Source organism: Topomyia yanbarensis, chromosome 2, assembly GCF_030247195.1.
Source record: "Topomyia yanbarensis strain Yona2022 chromosome 2, ASM3024719v1, whole genome shotgun sequence".
In the NCBI taxonomy this organism is placed as follows: domain Eukaryota; kingdom Metazoa; phylum Arthropoda; class Insecta; order Diptera; family Culicidae; genus Topomyia; species Topomyia yanbarensis.
In genome coordinates, this window is record NC_080671.1 from 332,653,868 (window position 1) to 332,667,215 (window position 13,348).

At 42.4% G+C, this 13,348-nt stretch overlaps 1 protein-coding gene across 3 annotated transcripts in view; it reads left to right on the forward strand.

Annotated features, from left to right (window-relative positions):
- Positions 1-346: 346 nt before the first annotated feature.
- Positions 347-13,348, forward strand: part of LOC131683942 (ataxin-2 homolog) — a 74,030-nt gene continuing 61,028 nt past the window's right edge. For 2 of the 3 annotated variants that reach the window (XM_058966354.1, XM_058966355.1), the window contains exon 1: positions 347-1,348. In XM_058966354.1, the coding sequence (XP_058822337.1) occupies positions 1,308-1,348 (41 nt within the window). In that variant the 5' untranslated portion in view covers positions 347-1,307. The remainder of the gene's footprint in view (positions 1,349-13,348) is intronic. The other variant, XM_058966356.1, reaches the window with a different exon arrangement.

Below are 13,348 nucleotides of genomic sequence, written 5' to 3' on the forward strand. Positions count from 1 at the left end.
ATTTAAGTTATTTAAGTTATTTAAGTACATAATAAGCTCAGTACTACAGATTTATAGTTCTAATTTTTCTTGAAAAGACGGTGATAGCGACGGCGAGTATCGATTACTCAGTTGGTTATCGCCTAGTCGCTTTATCGGAACCTGCGATAGTTCTTTTTAGCGATTCCCACCTTCAGAATATCTTTAATCATTTTGAACTTTAAAACTACCTGCGAACACTGCCGCTGTCACACTGACATTTTATTCTCTTTTTTGAAGTTTATATTACACACACACCTATCCGCGCTTCATAAATTTGAAACGAGAAACCTGAAGAAAAACACGCACACGAACGCACTAGTTGGCCATCGTCATTCATTATTAGTGAAACTGCGAGTGGAAAAGGCATTTTCTCCTACTCGCAACCGATTGTCGAAAATTTATCATTTTCCGGACATTCTCAGATTGAATCGAAAGCGCTCAGTCGAACGAAAACAAACGTGAAAAGTGAAATACACTGCCCCTGCAGCGGGAAAACGCGTGTAAACGAAAGTATTTGACGGTGAAAAGGTAGTTTTTTCCTCGGAGCGCGCCGTGAAAAATCGTAAAGGAAGAAGTTCACAGCCACGCAAAAGAAGCACACGAAAAGGGGATCTTCGCCACCAGCGCTAAATAATACGAAAAAGAATTCGAGGCGCACTTTCTGCTAGTTTTCTGGCCACACAAGATTTGTGTTGGGCGAATGTGTTTTAATTTTTTCGCATCGATCGCGTATTTATTTGTGTATCCTTCGTCGAATCGTCAGCAGCGTCCTGAACAGGAAACAAAATAGTGCCGTGTTTTGGAGCGGGTAAGAAAACGAAATCAAGCTGGATCTTATTTCGTAATTTACCTGCGAAAGGGAACAGCAGATTGCAAATGAAGCAGCAGTGAGCCAGCAAAAGCGAACAGAAAGAAGCTGAAGAAGTAACGACTGCCATCAGATCGTCACTAGCAAGACACACAGAGGATTACATAAAGGCAGACTAGTAACAGTTCGACTTGGCTTGAAACCGATTAGGTATAACATTGGAACGAAACTATTTCCCCCTGCAAGTTGTTACACAGTGAAGAACGTAGAACTTTATTTGTTGTGAGCAAAATATTGTGCTAAGCAAACAAAAACTTAAATCAACGAATCTCCTAGCGGCGCCAGCGAGTGTGTGTAATCAGTCGTTAGTTGCCAAATTGTTAAATTGTCAGCCAAAATTCCGGTCCCGACGCGAAACCATAGGGAAGGCTCCTCTCTGGGCCACTCCTCGTCCTCGTTCGCCACGGAAGACAGCGATATGAACAACAAGCGGAGCAAAGCCCGTCCGGGTCCGGCGAGGTGAGTGTCATTGTTGCCTGCAATTTTATCGCCATGCAAAATATGTTTAGGTTGGTGTGTTATTTTAGTTCGGCTCGAACTGTTGGACAGTATAGCGATAAAAATGCAATCGGTTGTGTTATTACACATATTACCGACTTCCTTAACCTCATGAACAGTGTAAACTAGCAGATTTTTCGCAGTTAACGAAATTACAAACATGAAGATCTACTCATAATACATACATAAAAATCATACATCGTTATTTCATTAAGGTTGCAGAGAGAATGCCCAAAATTCGCAAACGAAAAAAGCAGTTTTTTTCTACACCGTATGTCAGATCTTCATAAAAATCAATCAGCGAATGTAGAATGTTGTTACAGTACTGCTGATTGATTTTTATGAAGATCTGACATACGGTGTGGAAAAAAACTGCTTTTTTCGTTTACGAATTTTGCGCATTCTCTGTGCAACCTTAATAGGCGGTAGGAATGTGCCACCATCATCTAGGTACTCAGGATAAACAAGATTTACTTATAACATTAATTATTCGGATTGGAGTTAAGTTTGCTTTTTGTCAAGGATGTAACAAAAACCGAAGCGGTCTCCAATATTCTTGTTTGTTTTGCTTCTGTTATTGATCCCTATACGAACAATACTAACTAGACTAGTTCAGTGATTGCCAGCCATGTATGTAATTTTTTTTCGCTTCTACTACTTATTGCTTGTTAATAGAAAAAAAAACTGAAAATTGGTTTGTTGGTAAACTTTACATGCCCTTTTGATGTACTAGATCAATATTGATTTTTTACTTTCCGGGTTCGCATTTTGCATTTAAAACTAATGTCATGTCGGAAAGAATGTGTTAGAGAGGACAATAACTCCGATAAGTAAATTCATTCGTTTGACACGGAAAACTTCGTTAGTAATCCGAGGTATATTCTGTAAACATTGAGGTTATTTAATAGCATCACGAACTAATTCTATACATTATTTCAAGAGTGCTGATTCAAATGGACCTTAGTGACAAATGTAAACAAACTGAGATATTTGCAGCACAGCATGTGATTACAACATAGCTAACGAATACCGAAAACCAGGATTCATTATACACAGTATTTATCAAAATAACAAGCATTATATCAAAAGTCGCAAAGTTTTCATGATCATATTTTGAAATTTTGCGCTTGAGACCTTTTAAAATGAAAGGACCTATGCGCGAAATATTTCAAAACCTCTGCAACTGTTCATAGGCGCCATGCAAAAACGACGCAAGATTAATTTCATTCCATGTTTTCCCCACTGCACATAGGTACCTAGTAAAAACGTCCTAAGCATCAAAATAAAAGAAATTATTTTTCTTCTGTTCATGCGACTTATTTTCGAAGTTGAATTTAATAAGTATAGTAAATTAAATGATAATTGGAAAGCTTAGTTATTCTAAAGTAACATGCCATTCGTTGGTTTTAACCACTTCCAGCCAATGATTTGTTAATATAAACTAAAGTTTCCCGCATTTTTTTTCTGCAAGACTTCTGTTAAATCCAGTGCAACTATTTACCATAGTAATGAAGAACATTCGTATTCCGGTGTTCATTTTGTCGAAAACTTTGAAGAAATTCAATATTCGTCGTAAGAGCTACCTTTGCTGAAAAAACCGTATGTGCAGCGTCGTATGATTCTTGGGCCTAAAAAGAAGACCTATGTGAAAGGTCCTATAATTTTCAAAAGGACGCATCATTCTAAAGCGCTTAAAAACTACATTAGCACTAAACATTTAATATTTTTAGCATTATTTACCTAAAGAGCATAGTCCTTAGACTATATTGGCATAATTGTTCCATCAAAACGCATATTTGTTCTTTAATAGGGATTTGTTTTAGGTCCATGAAACTTCAGCCTCGTTTTTCTCAGTTCGAGCTCAATGTCACTTAGGACCTTTTGAATAAGTACTCTTGATTTGAAGTAATTAATAGCAACATTATATTAAATTCTGTCATGTTATGTTGTCATAATAAAGAAAATCTAAGCTAATATTCAGAAGGCATTTTATCCAAAACTGCTTCATTGAGCAAGCCAATGTAAGACTTTTGTGTCTAGTCAACTAATGACACGGGCAGTAATCATAGATTATTATACGCAAACTTATTGAAAAGGTCCTATGTGCATATAAGAGCCTCTTTGTTTACTTTCTCTTGCGCTAATAACTTGGGCGAATTTAGGTTTGCTGCTTAACTTTTTGCATAATATACTAGTCGAGACAATAATCTTCTGATATGCATTGAATATACTTATTGATGCGTCATAATAATCGAAATAGAAAGTAAACAAGAAGAGACTCTCATTTGCTGATAGGACCATTCCAGTACTCGAACGCGAGAATTTATTCTTTCTTACCAGAGAGAATAGGGAGAGAGACGAATAGTGAAAATCAGTCAAAAGGGCAACATTTCCAATATGATGATTTCAACACCAGCATTTTTGACCTATTATATTTTGAAATAATCCGTATGGCAATCGTTGGATTTCTCGATAAATATGCATATTTATCCCATGGGATTGAGTTTTGACATTTGGTTTTTGATCCCTAATCATATGTTTGTTGAAATTTGTTTTGCAAATGATGTTCTACGGGCGTTTGACCATTTGGTTTAAGCCCTCAATACAGAATTACAATTTACAAATGATTTCCCTTTCGAATCTAATAGACGAAATGAATCTTAAGCCTGTTTTACTAATACACATACTCTAGAACGCATCTTACAATCATGATTTGACCAAATCCTGACGAAAATTTAAGTTTCTTTTTTGATGGATGTAGAATACTTATCTCCTCCAACTACCTATGAGTAATGTTTATTTACTTTGCACGTTTGGTCTAGTCAATGAGATATTTTTGGCTTCACACTATTCGTCTCTCTCCCTATTCTCTCTGTTTCTTACTATACAGCTTTCAGTCAGTTTGCAGGTAGGTATACAAACCGATGCTTTTCTTGTGACCGTTTCTTGTTTTGTTATGTTTTGTTTTACTCGGTGACGTCATTGATAATTTGTTTATCGCACATTCAGAACGATGATGCGTTACAGAATATTTCTAAAAAGGAACAACAAACTTATGCAAAATGCCCTTGTATTACGATGAGAATGAGATAAGAGCCTCATCTGGAACGGGGCTTGAGGATAGAAATAACTAACGTCCTTTTTTGAAAATGGTGATACTAGTAAAGTGACCATACGTCCGGGATTTGACAGGATAGATCCGGATTTAAAGGAGTTATCCTGCTTAACTCATCGTCCCGGAAAATATATCGCATGTCTCACTCATATCATTTTATTTCAAAAAGACCAATTTGTGCATACACTCAAGTTTTTTTTCGCGCGGATTTTTGAGTTTACGCGGGTTTTGGAATTTACGCGGTTGTCATTACGGCGGTTTCCATTAACACGATTTTACATATACGCGGATTTTTAAATTTACGCGGTTTCATTCACGCGGTTTTTTAAATTTACGCGGTTTTCATTTACGCGGCTTGTATCCCCCGCATTAAAAAACAAATTCCAAATCACAGAACAATATGTAGTAGACATCAGACAATCGAATAAAAACGCTCCGATAACTTTGCGAAAAAATATCTTTTATTCTTCAAGCGTGCTTCCATGGTTACGCTTCGATCATGATTAATTGTTTCCTTTTTCTACAGGGTAATACACTACTGTGGCGGTGCTCGTAGGGTGGCTTTAAATGATAATTCGATACATGCCCCCCATTAACACCATGAATCTAACACGGTGTCCTGCTGGTGTAATAACTGTGTGCTGATCATCCTTGCGATAACTTGTCCAGCTTTGGTCCCAAATAAAACCTGGTTGCACTCAATCAACTGAAACTACTTGGCTCTTCCCGGATATTATGATTTCAATGTATTTATCGCCCGCTTTACTATCTCATAAGGCCCATCGAACGGTTGTTGAAGTGTTCGTCTAACAGCATCAATTCGTACGACCACATGGCTGCAATCCTTTTGTCTTGGATTTATAATGACTCTTTGGAATGATGAACGCACTTTTGGGCTTTTAAACCGACAAGGATTGATGGTAAGACTTGTGCAAATTCCGTACGATTAACATTTTGTCCCTGTGAGTCGTAGAATTCTCCGGCGATTCTTAGTTGTTGTCCGAACACGAGCTCAGCTGCAGAACATCGGAAATCTTAAACCAAGCAATGGAAGACAACCGTGTCAATTTTTTTTGGATCGGTGCACATCAATGCCGCGCTCATAGTGCGATGAAAACGCTCCACCATTCCATTTGATTGCGGATGGTAGCAGTGGTATGTATGTGATGTACTCCAAGCAGTTGCCTCAACTCCTGAAACACTTCAGATTCGAACTGGTCGGACGCCTTGGTATGGTGAAATCGGTAGTCCCTGCAGATAGGGGTTGACCTGCTTGAGTTCCTCAATATCCATCGTCTGGAACGGGAGCATTAGTTCGTTGACTGTGCGGGCGTTGTTGATGGAATAGTTCTTAGCTCCACCGTGAATACCAGCTATTTATAGTCCAGCAACACGTGAATTCGTTTCTTGTCGCTGTGTTCCACCGGTCCAGTGCAGACACAGCGGTCTAATATCTTCTTTCAGCTCGAGTTCGTCGGCCAGTTCTGTATCAAGCAGTGTAAGAGCTGATCCATCATCGAGAAACGCGTAAGTTCGCACGGATCTACGTTCTCCATGTAGTTAATACGGATAAGTAGCGGAACAGGGTGTCGCTGGTTTTTGTCCGGTGTGTGTGGCAACCGTGCGCCATCGTTGAATTCGATTCTGGGAATTCGTTGATGTTTTCTGAACAAGTTGAGGTCGTAGTCTTTGATGTCATTCCTGTAACCGATGGATGCTGCTTCTGGTCGTTGTGAAGCAATGCGTGATGCTTATATTGGCATCCGTCCTTTCCACATACCTTTGCTTGACACAAACCATCGTGACGACAACGACACCGTCGACAGAGCGAGAACTCTCGTACTGTGGCCCACCTAGAATCCCGAGAGAGCTCCAAGAAACGCTTGCAACTAGATTTACATACCGAGCACACATCGCTTAATTTATTTCTGTTAGAGCTCACGACACGCGGTTCAGGGGAGGCGTTTTCGGAATGCGCGTTCAAAAAGGTATTTCCTTTCTTCGTGGTGTTGCGAGTCTCGCTCGGAACCGGCTTGATGCTCGGAATCATCACAGTACTTGTCGCTTCTGCCAGGGTGTAGAAAGTTATCCACGCTGACAGCAAAGTCCACAAGTATCTTCCCTTATGGCTGGCAGAGCGCTGATTTTTTCGATGAGCGAGTGAATAATTGCTTCCGGCCGCCCGAACATTTTTAAGGTTTTGAGCACGCCAGGGACGTTAGAAGGATGCGCTAAACGACTCTTTACCGCATCAAAAGCTCGCCCTTTTAAGTTTTTCTGCAGCCGAAAAACGTTCTCGTCGTTTGTGAAACCGCACATAACCGTCGTGCTATTGAACGTTGCCAGAAAGATAGGCCAATACTCAGATCCCTTGAAATAGCATGCCGCGCCGATAGTTGTTTATTGGTCAGCGGACAGCGATCTTCGTCACCAACTGGGGAATTTCCGTGCTGCCGGATTTCTCGGTGAACCGCTACTGAGACTTCCGATACTGATCGATGGTTGCTATGATTGATCGTACCTGAGTTGGAACAATTGTATTCTTTTCTGGCTTTCCTGGTACGAGTGTCGACTAGAATGAGCACGGGGCACGAAATCAGTGTCCATTGGAACTTGTTGGCCATCCACCCACTCTCTTACCGCAGTCACGGAATTACTTGTAATCGATCCAGCTTCACTGGGTATTTCTTCCAGCAATTTGTATTTCTCCTCCAAATACGTTCGCTCCTGCTCCGCTTTCTTCGCATTCAGTAAACGTTCCTCCTCCAGCTTCTTAGCATTTAGAGTGCGTTCCTCTTCCAACTTTTGCAGCTTCAGCTTGACAAGTGCTTGCAAAGTTATGCTGGACGCATGGGATACTATCGACTTCGCTTTACTGGTATTGTGCCTCTGCGCTTTGTAGGGATCTGGATCTGGAAGTACAGGAGGGGCAGGCAAAGTTAACCGTTTCCCGATTTTTTCTCTTATTATTACTTTAGGCTGACGCGATGGTTCTGATTTGGATTGGCTCGTTCGTTTGGGAATCGGTTTGGCTGCCAGGGCGTCGGCATCCGTCCCAGATAGTTGTTTCTTACGAGCATCACCCACTGCTTGAGAAGCTGCAATCGGATTCGAATTGGTTTCTGGAACCTGGTTCAACCCAGGCAGCTCCAAGACATGTTTTCGATTTCCTGCGTGACTCCAACACAGATGAAGTGGAACCATTTGAGACACTTGTCGCAACCCACCATTTCATCATTATCTTCTCCACGGCAAACTCTGCAAGACCGGCCAAGGTGCGAGATCTCCGGTTCGACCGTTGAACCCGTAACCATCTCTTGCCCGCTACCGCTTGCTGGACATACAACAGCTGATTCACCACGATCAGCACCACCGACATCGCTTCCTTTGTTTTACCGACCTCTTCCCGACATGGCCGGATTGGACAGTGATTATTCGTAGGTAAACGAATATTATAATTTGTTGACAGTACAATGGTCAACCAATATGAAGGGCAATTTCCAATAAAATAATCTCGAGTAAAACGGCGGTTGTATAGGTTTTAGAGAGAGAGATTATAACATTCCTGTAGGCGTACAATAAGAATATAAATTAGATTTAATATATATGTAATTAGGTATAAGTAAATTTAGGTTATGTATAATGATAGAGAAGCAACTTACGTTTAATCCCTTAGATGTGAATAGATCAAATTACACTGCGCCAATTAGGGCGGCACATAAATATAGCTGCGCGGAGTTTCTATAGTTGATAAGTATTTTAATTATTCTTTAAAGATATAATTTAGTTTTTTTGACGTTTCTTACCAATATCTATCAACTTATGGATTGACTTTAGATAACTCGTCAACAGATTGCGTAGGCCAAATCGACACTGTTATGTAAATTTCTTATTAGCTTAACTAAATAATTAATATGTTGAACCAATTTACCTACTCATAAACACACTTAGTTTTACTTTTCTCTTAAATAAATACTTTAGCTTAGTTTTTAGATTTAAATGTAGGGATATTAGATAGATATAAATGAACTTTTCGAACGGGTTTGATTTCTGCTTTGTCATTCGCTAACGTCGGTACCTGTCATTGCCAATTACCCTGCGGACTCTTTCGTTAGGGTCGAAATATTTGGCATGTATACCAAGCGTTAGATCAAAGGGTGTTTACATTTGTGATACAAAGATGAGTTGATGTAAGGTGCGCGCACTTGCGCTGGGCGCGAGTAACAGCACCTATACATTTACAAACGCGAACCTACTATCGTCGGTGTTCGCGTGATCATTAATCGATCATGTCCGGAAGCCTTTATCATCGGTCCCAGCAACCTAGGTCTCTCCCTCCTAGCATCTGAACCGCACACTAAATATTTAGTATGAGATTCACGGTCCGCGCGATCATCCAAGAACACACGTAAATACGCGAATGGAGGTCAAATACACGCAATAAACACGTTAACAAACAAATGTTTGGGCCCCTCGAGATCATCCACGCAACCTACACCCGCTACCTCGCCTACATGATAACACCTCAGTGATAAGATGAACGTCTCAGTACTCACAAACTTATAAATGCGATCTCAAGCGTCAACATATAAACTCCCGCGGTCGCACGATCATGAATAGTGCACGGCCGGAAGTTTATCCTCGGTACCAACAGTTTAGGTCCATGCATTCTGTTGCGCAAGTAAACGGACAATAAAGGAGATGATTTCCGATTTTGAAACTCTCGTATATTTGTAACGAAAACGTAAAGAGAGGTTATAAAATCTCTTTGGGAATATACATATAAGTTCATAATAATTAATTACCTTGAAGGTTTCATGGAATTTGTGTGTATGAAATGAGTGTGTCTTAACAAAAAGTGCTATCCTGCTCACGTTTAGATTTCCTTGCGATACTTATTTTCCCGTACTAAACGCAACTATCAGTACTATTAAATGTGATTACTGTAAATGCATGATTTAGGTTAGGTTTGATATGTAGATTGTCATTAGATTCTTTTACCTTCTGTGTTCTACGTTAAATAAATAAGTAGTATAATTACAATTCCGTAGAATAATAATTTATTTCTTCTTGGCTTGGCTAATAGGAAGTGGTTAACGGAAGTTCTGCGTCGTTTTCCAGCGGTATACCAGTGAGCGGTCTTCAGTTCCAGATCATCTCGATCTCCAATAGCATAGATCGCAGAATTTCGTCGGATGGCAGGTGTGGGACGTCGAAGTCGCTTATGATCCTTTTGATCGACTGAGCTAAACGCTCCCAGCAAACTAAAAAATGTGGAGCGACCAGTGGGATGAACTCAACCATAAGTTTCTTCTCATTGACTGCATGGCTTCGCGCAGTTCTCACGACGCTCGCAATGAAATTGCGCAGTGCCAGAATACAGGAATCCGTCGTTAACGAATGCGCTGCTTCAATGTGCACATCCCTGGTTGTCATACAGGTGAATAGGATTCCCCATCATTTCTCGGTCCTTCTACCAACTGTTACCGACATTAGCCCGAAATAGTCAACCCCGGTGCACAAGCACGGTTTTTGAAATGCTGCCATATGGCCAGGCGGGAGGCTTCCCATCGCTGAGGGTTGTGGCCTTGATTGTCGGTCTTTACAACGCTGGCAGTTTCTGTGGACACGGTCGAACTCAGAACGAAGACGAGGGATGCTGAATTTCAATCGAACCTGGTTCAGCGCTGTGTGATGATTGTTATGACGACAAGAAGCATGGTAGTCAGCGAGCACCAGCTCGGTCACGAGATTCCGTCTTGGAAGCAGGATTGGATTTTTGGTCGCCTCGTCAAGCCCATTCGCATGCATTTATACGCCCTCGCATCCGCAGGACACCGTGTTCATCGACAGCTGGACTCAGCTTGAAAAACGGACTGGTTTTTAGCAAGGTACGTTTCCACGGACTGGCATTTGAGCTATTGATAGGGATCAACCGTATTTCGTTAGGGTTCGCCTACTGTTGAACTATCCGGCAAATTGTGCTTTCCACCAGCTTCAGCTCTTCCTGCGTTAGTGGCCCCAGCTCTGTGGTGGCCCTTTCGACGCGCTTATGAAGATTCATGATGAAACGATACGCATATGCCAACGATCTCAGCAGACGTTTCCATTTGGAGAAGCGCTCGAAACTCACTAGAGGCTCGGTAACTGCATGATGTAGGCAAGGATGTAGGACACTGGGTCGAATTTCTTCTACAGTTGATCCTTGGTCTTGATTATGATTACGCCATTTGGTTTCCGATTCCCAAAGAAAATCCTGTGCGCGAAACCAGCGGCTGCTAGGTCGAAAGTCTGGCAGCTTTCACCTTCGTCCGCTACGTCCGTCTTAATTTGTAATCATCTCCACTCATCCACTTGAGTTGTACCCAGCAGCTCGCTGACTCTGAAGGCAACGAATTGGCTATAGCTCCGATGGTCAGATCGTAACCAGCATACCACATCACGGGAGTCGGTCCAGAAAACGCGGCGCACAATTTTCATACGATGTGATTTGACGATACAGTCGGCTAGACGAGCTCCAAGAACGGCATCCTGCAGCTCAAGACGAGGGATAGGAACTTCAGAGGGGCCACGCGTGTTTTAGATCCAATCGTCGCACATTCTATCTTTCGCATCGCAGAAAATAGGCAATTCCATATTGTTTGTTGGTTTGGCAGATGTTATAATTCTGCAGCAGCGAGGAATCTTAACTTGGTGGACGCTCAGCAACGCTTCGATCCACGTTAGCCACTTTTCGGCCAACTTCCCATTGATTTCATCATCCCAACCACATCCGGAACGCCGGATTTCCTGCATCACTATATTAAGGTCGATGAGGAAGCTACCGATGAACCCCATAGCATCGTACATTGCCATTAATGTTCTCAAAACTTCTCGTTTTGTTGGCATCCTGATTCCGGAAGTAGCTGCTCATCGTGTTTCGGTGATAATTTGACCGTAAACGTGTCTGTTTTGCTGTCCCACCAATTTCCGAGCACCCATTCCGTCGTCATCTCCGCGCAGAAGCTCATGTTCTTTTCCGTGGCATTGACCTCGATGACTGAGCTGGAATTCGACAGCCAATTGCGTATCTTAAATCCCCCCTGAGAGTAGATACAACGCACCTCAGCTTCGTTCTCAGTCTCAACACTCACTAACATGTCGTCGACGTAGTACTCGTACTTTATACACTCGACCGCTCGCGGATACTGTTTTTCGAATCTTTCGGCATTTCAGTTCTTCACGTAGTGCGCACAGCTCGGAGAACGTCATAACTGCAACCGCATACACTTCGAGCTCATCATTGCTTACCATGGTTCCACAGAATCATCTTCGTTGGTCTAGCTTCTTCATCTGTACTTGGAAGAACATTTTTCGAATGCCCTCCACTACGGCGATGCGAAACTCACGAAAACTGTACAGAACTGCGAGCAATGACACCAGTTGATCGAGACCCGTTAGGAGAAACGAGTTCAGCGATACGCCGTTGACCTTTGCAGCTGCATCGAATACGATTCGTAGCTTCCCTGGCTAATCTCCATTGTCGACCGCCGCCGAATGTAACCCCTTTTCCTCGTACCCGACCATTTTCGCTTGCAACGACGCAGCTAATTCGGGCTCCCGTTTCATTCGCTTCTGTAGGCAATCTAGGCGCCTTGTAACCAGTGTTTTATTGTCGAGTAGCTGTACTTGATCATAGCGCCACAATAGCGATTTCCTGGGAAATGCTTTAAGACCTAGGGTATTCCTTTAAGACCTAATTCTCTAAGTATGCTGAGCTCCATCAAGGTTGCTGACGACCGATCGTCGAGGAAGACATAGGTTGTCACTTGCCTGCCTTAACCGTAGATTGTTACAGGCACGTTCCGAAATAGAACCTTTCCGGCACTCTTCGAATGTGTGCTGCAGCTCTGTGTTGTTGAATTATCGTTAGGCTGCTGCGCTGGTGCAGGAGTCTAACGTTTGTTATACCGCTTGTCGTCGTGCAACAATCTGCTGTGCATGAACAGGCAACCGTTCCTTCCGCACAGTGTTTTCACGTGGCAGGCACCGTGATGCCTCCGAAGACATTTTCTGCACAAGCTTTGCTTTTTCACAACTGTCCAACGGGACCCGACTCCCATGTCGAGAAACTTCCCACATGTTTCCAGACCGCCGCATTCATCAAAGCACACGGGACAACTATTTGCTGCAGTAATCGGGTGATCTATCGAGGAAACTTCGCAACTAGAGCGTATTTCAGAGTGCACGTTGATGTAGTTGTCATCTTTCCTTCCGCGTCTCTCTGGTTTCGAGGTGTTGAGAAATGACATCGTGACTATGCTCGCTGCTTCAACCAACTTCCCAAACCAGTCTCCGAATTTCGAAAGTGTGACTCTGTTCAGTCCTTGTCGATGGGTCGAATAGGTAATCTCTCCGTCACTTCTTGGAGTAGCGCCACGTTGCACAAATACTCGTCCAGACCTGAAGCTGTGATGATTACGCAGACGTTTTGAACTGCAACTCCGAAGTCGATCAGCGTGCACAGTTTTTCCGCTTTCGGCGATGGCATCTCCCGGATCTCCTTCACCAGCGAATGGACGATGACTTCCGGTCTCCCAGACAGGGTTCCCAGCATCGCTATAACCCCCGGTAAGTTGTCAGGATGCAACAGACGACAACGTACCATTTCCATTACCTTCCCTTGAGGCTTCGTTGAAGTCGAAGCATGTTTTCTTCGTCGCTATATTCACAAATTCTGGTCGAGTTCTCGTAGCTTGCTAGGAAAAGCGGCCATTCTTCTGAGTTCCCGGAAAATATAAGAAGATTCTTGTTGACAGCTGACGCGCTGAAATCTGACCTTGACTTAACGAAGAAACACCGAAAAA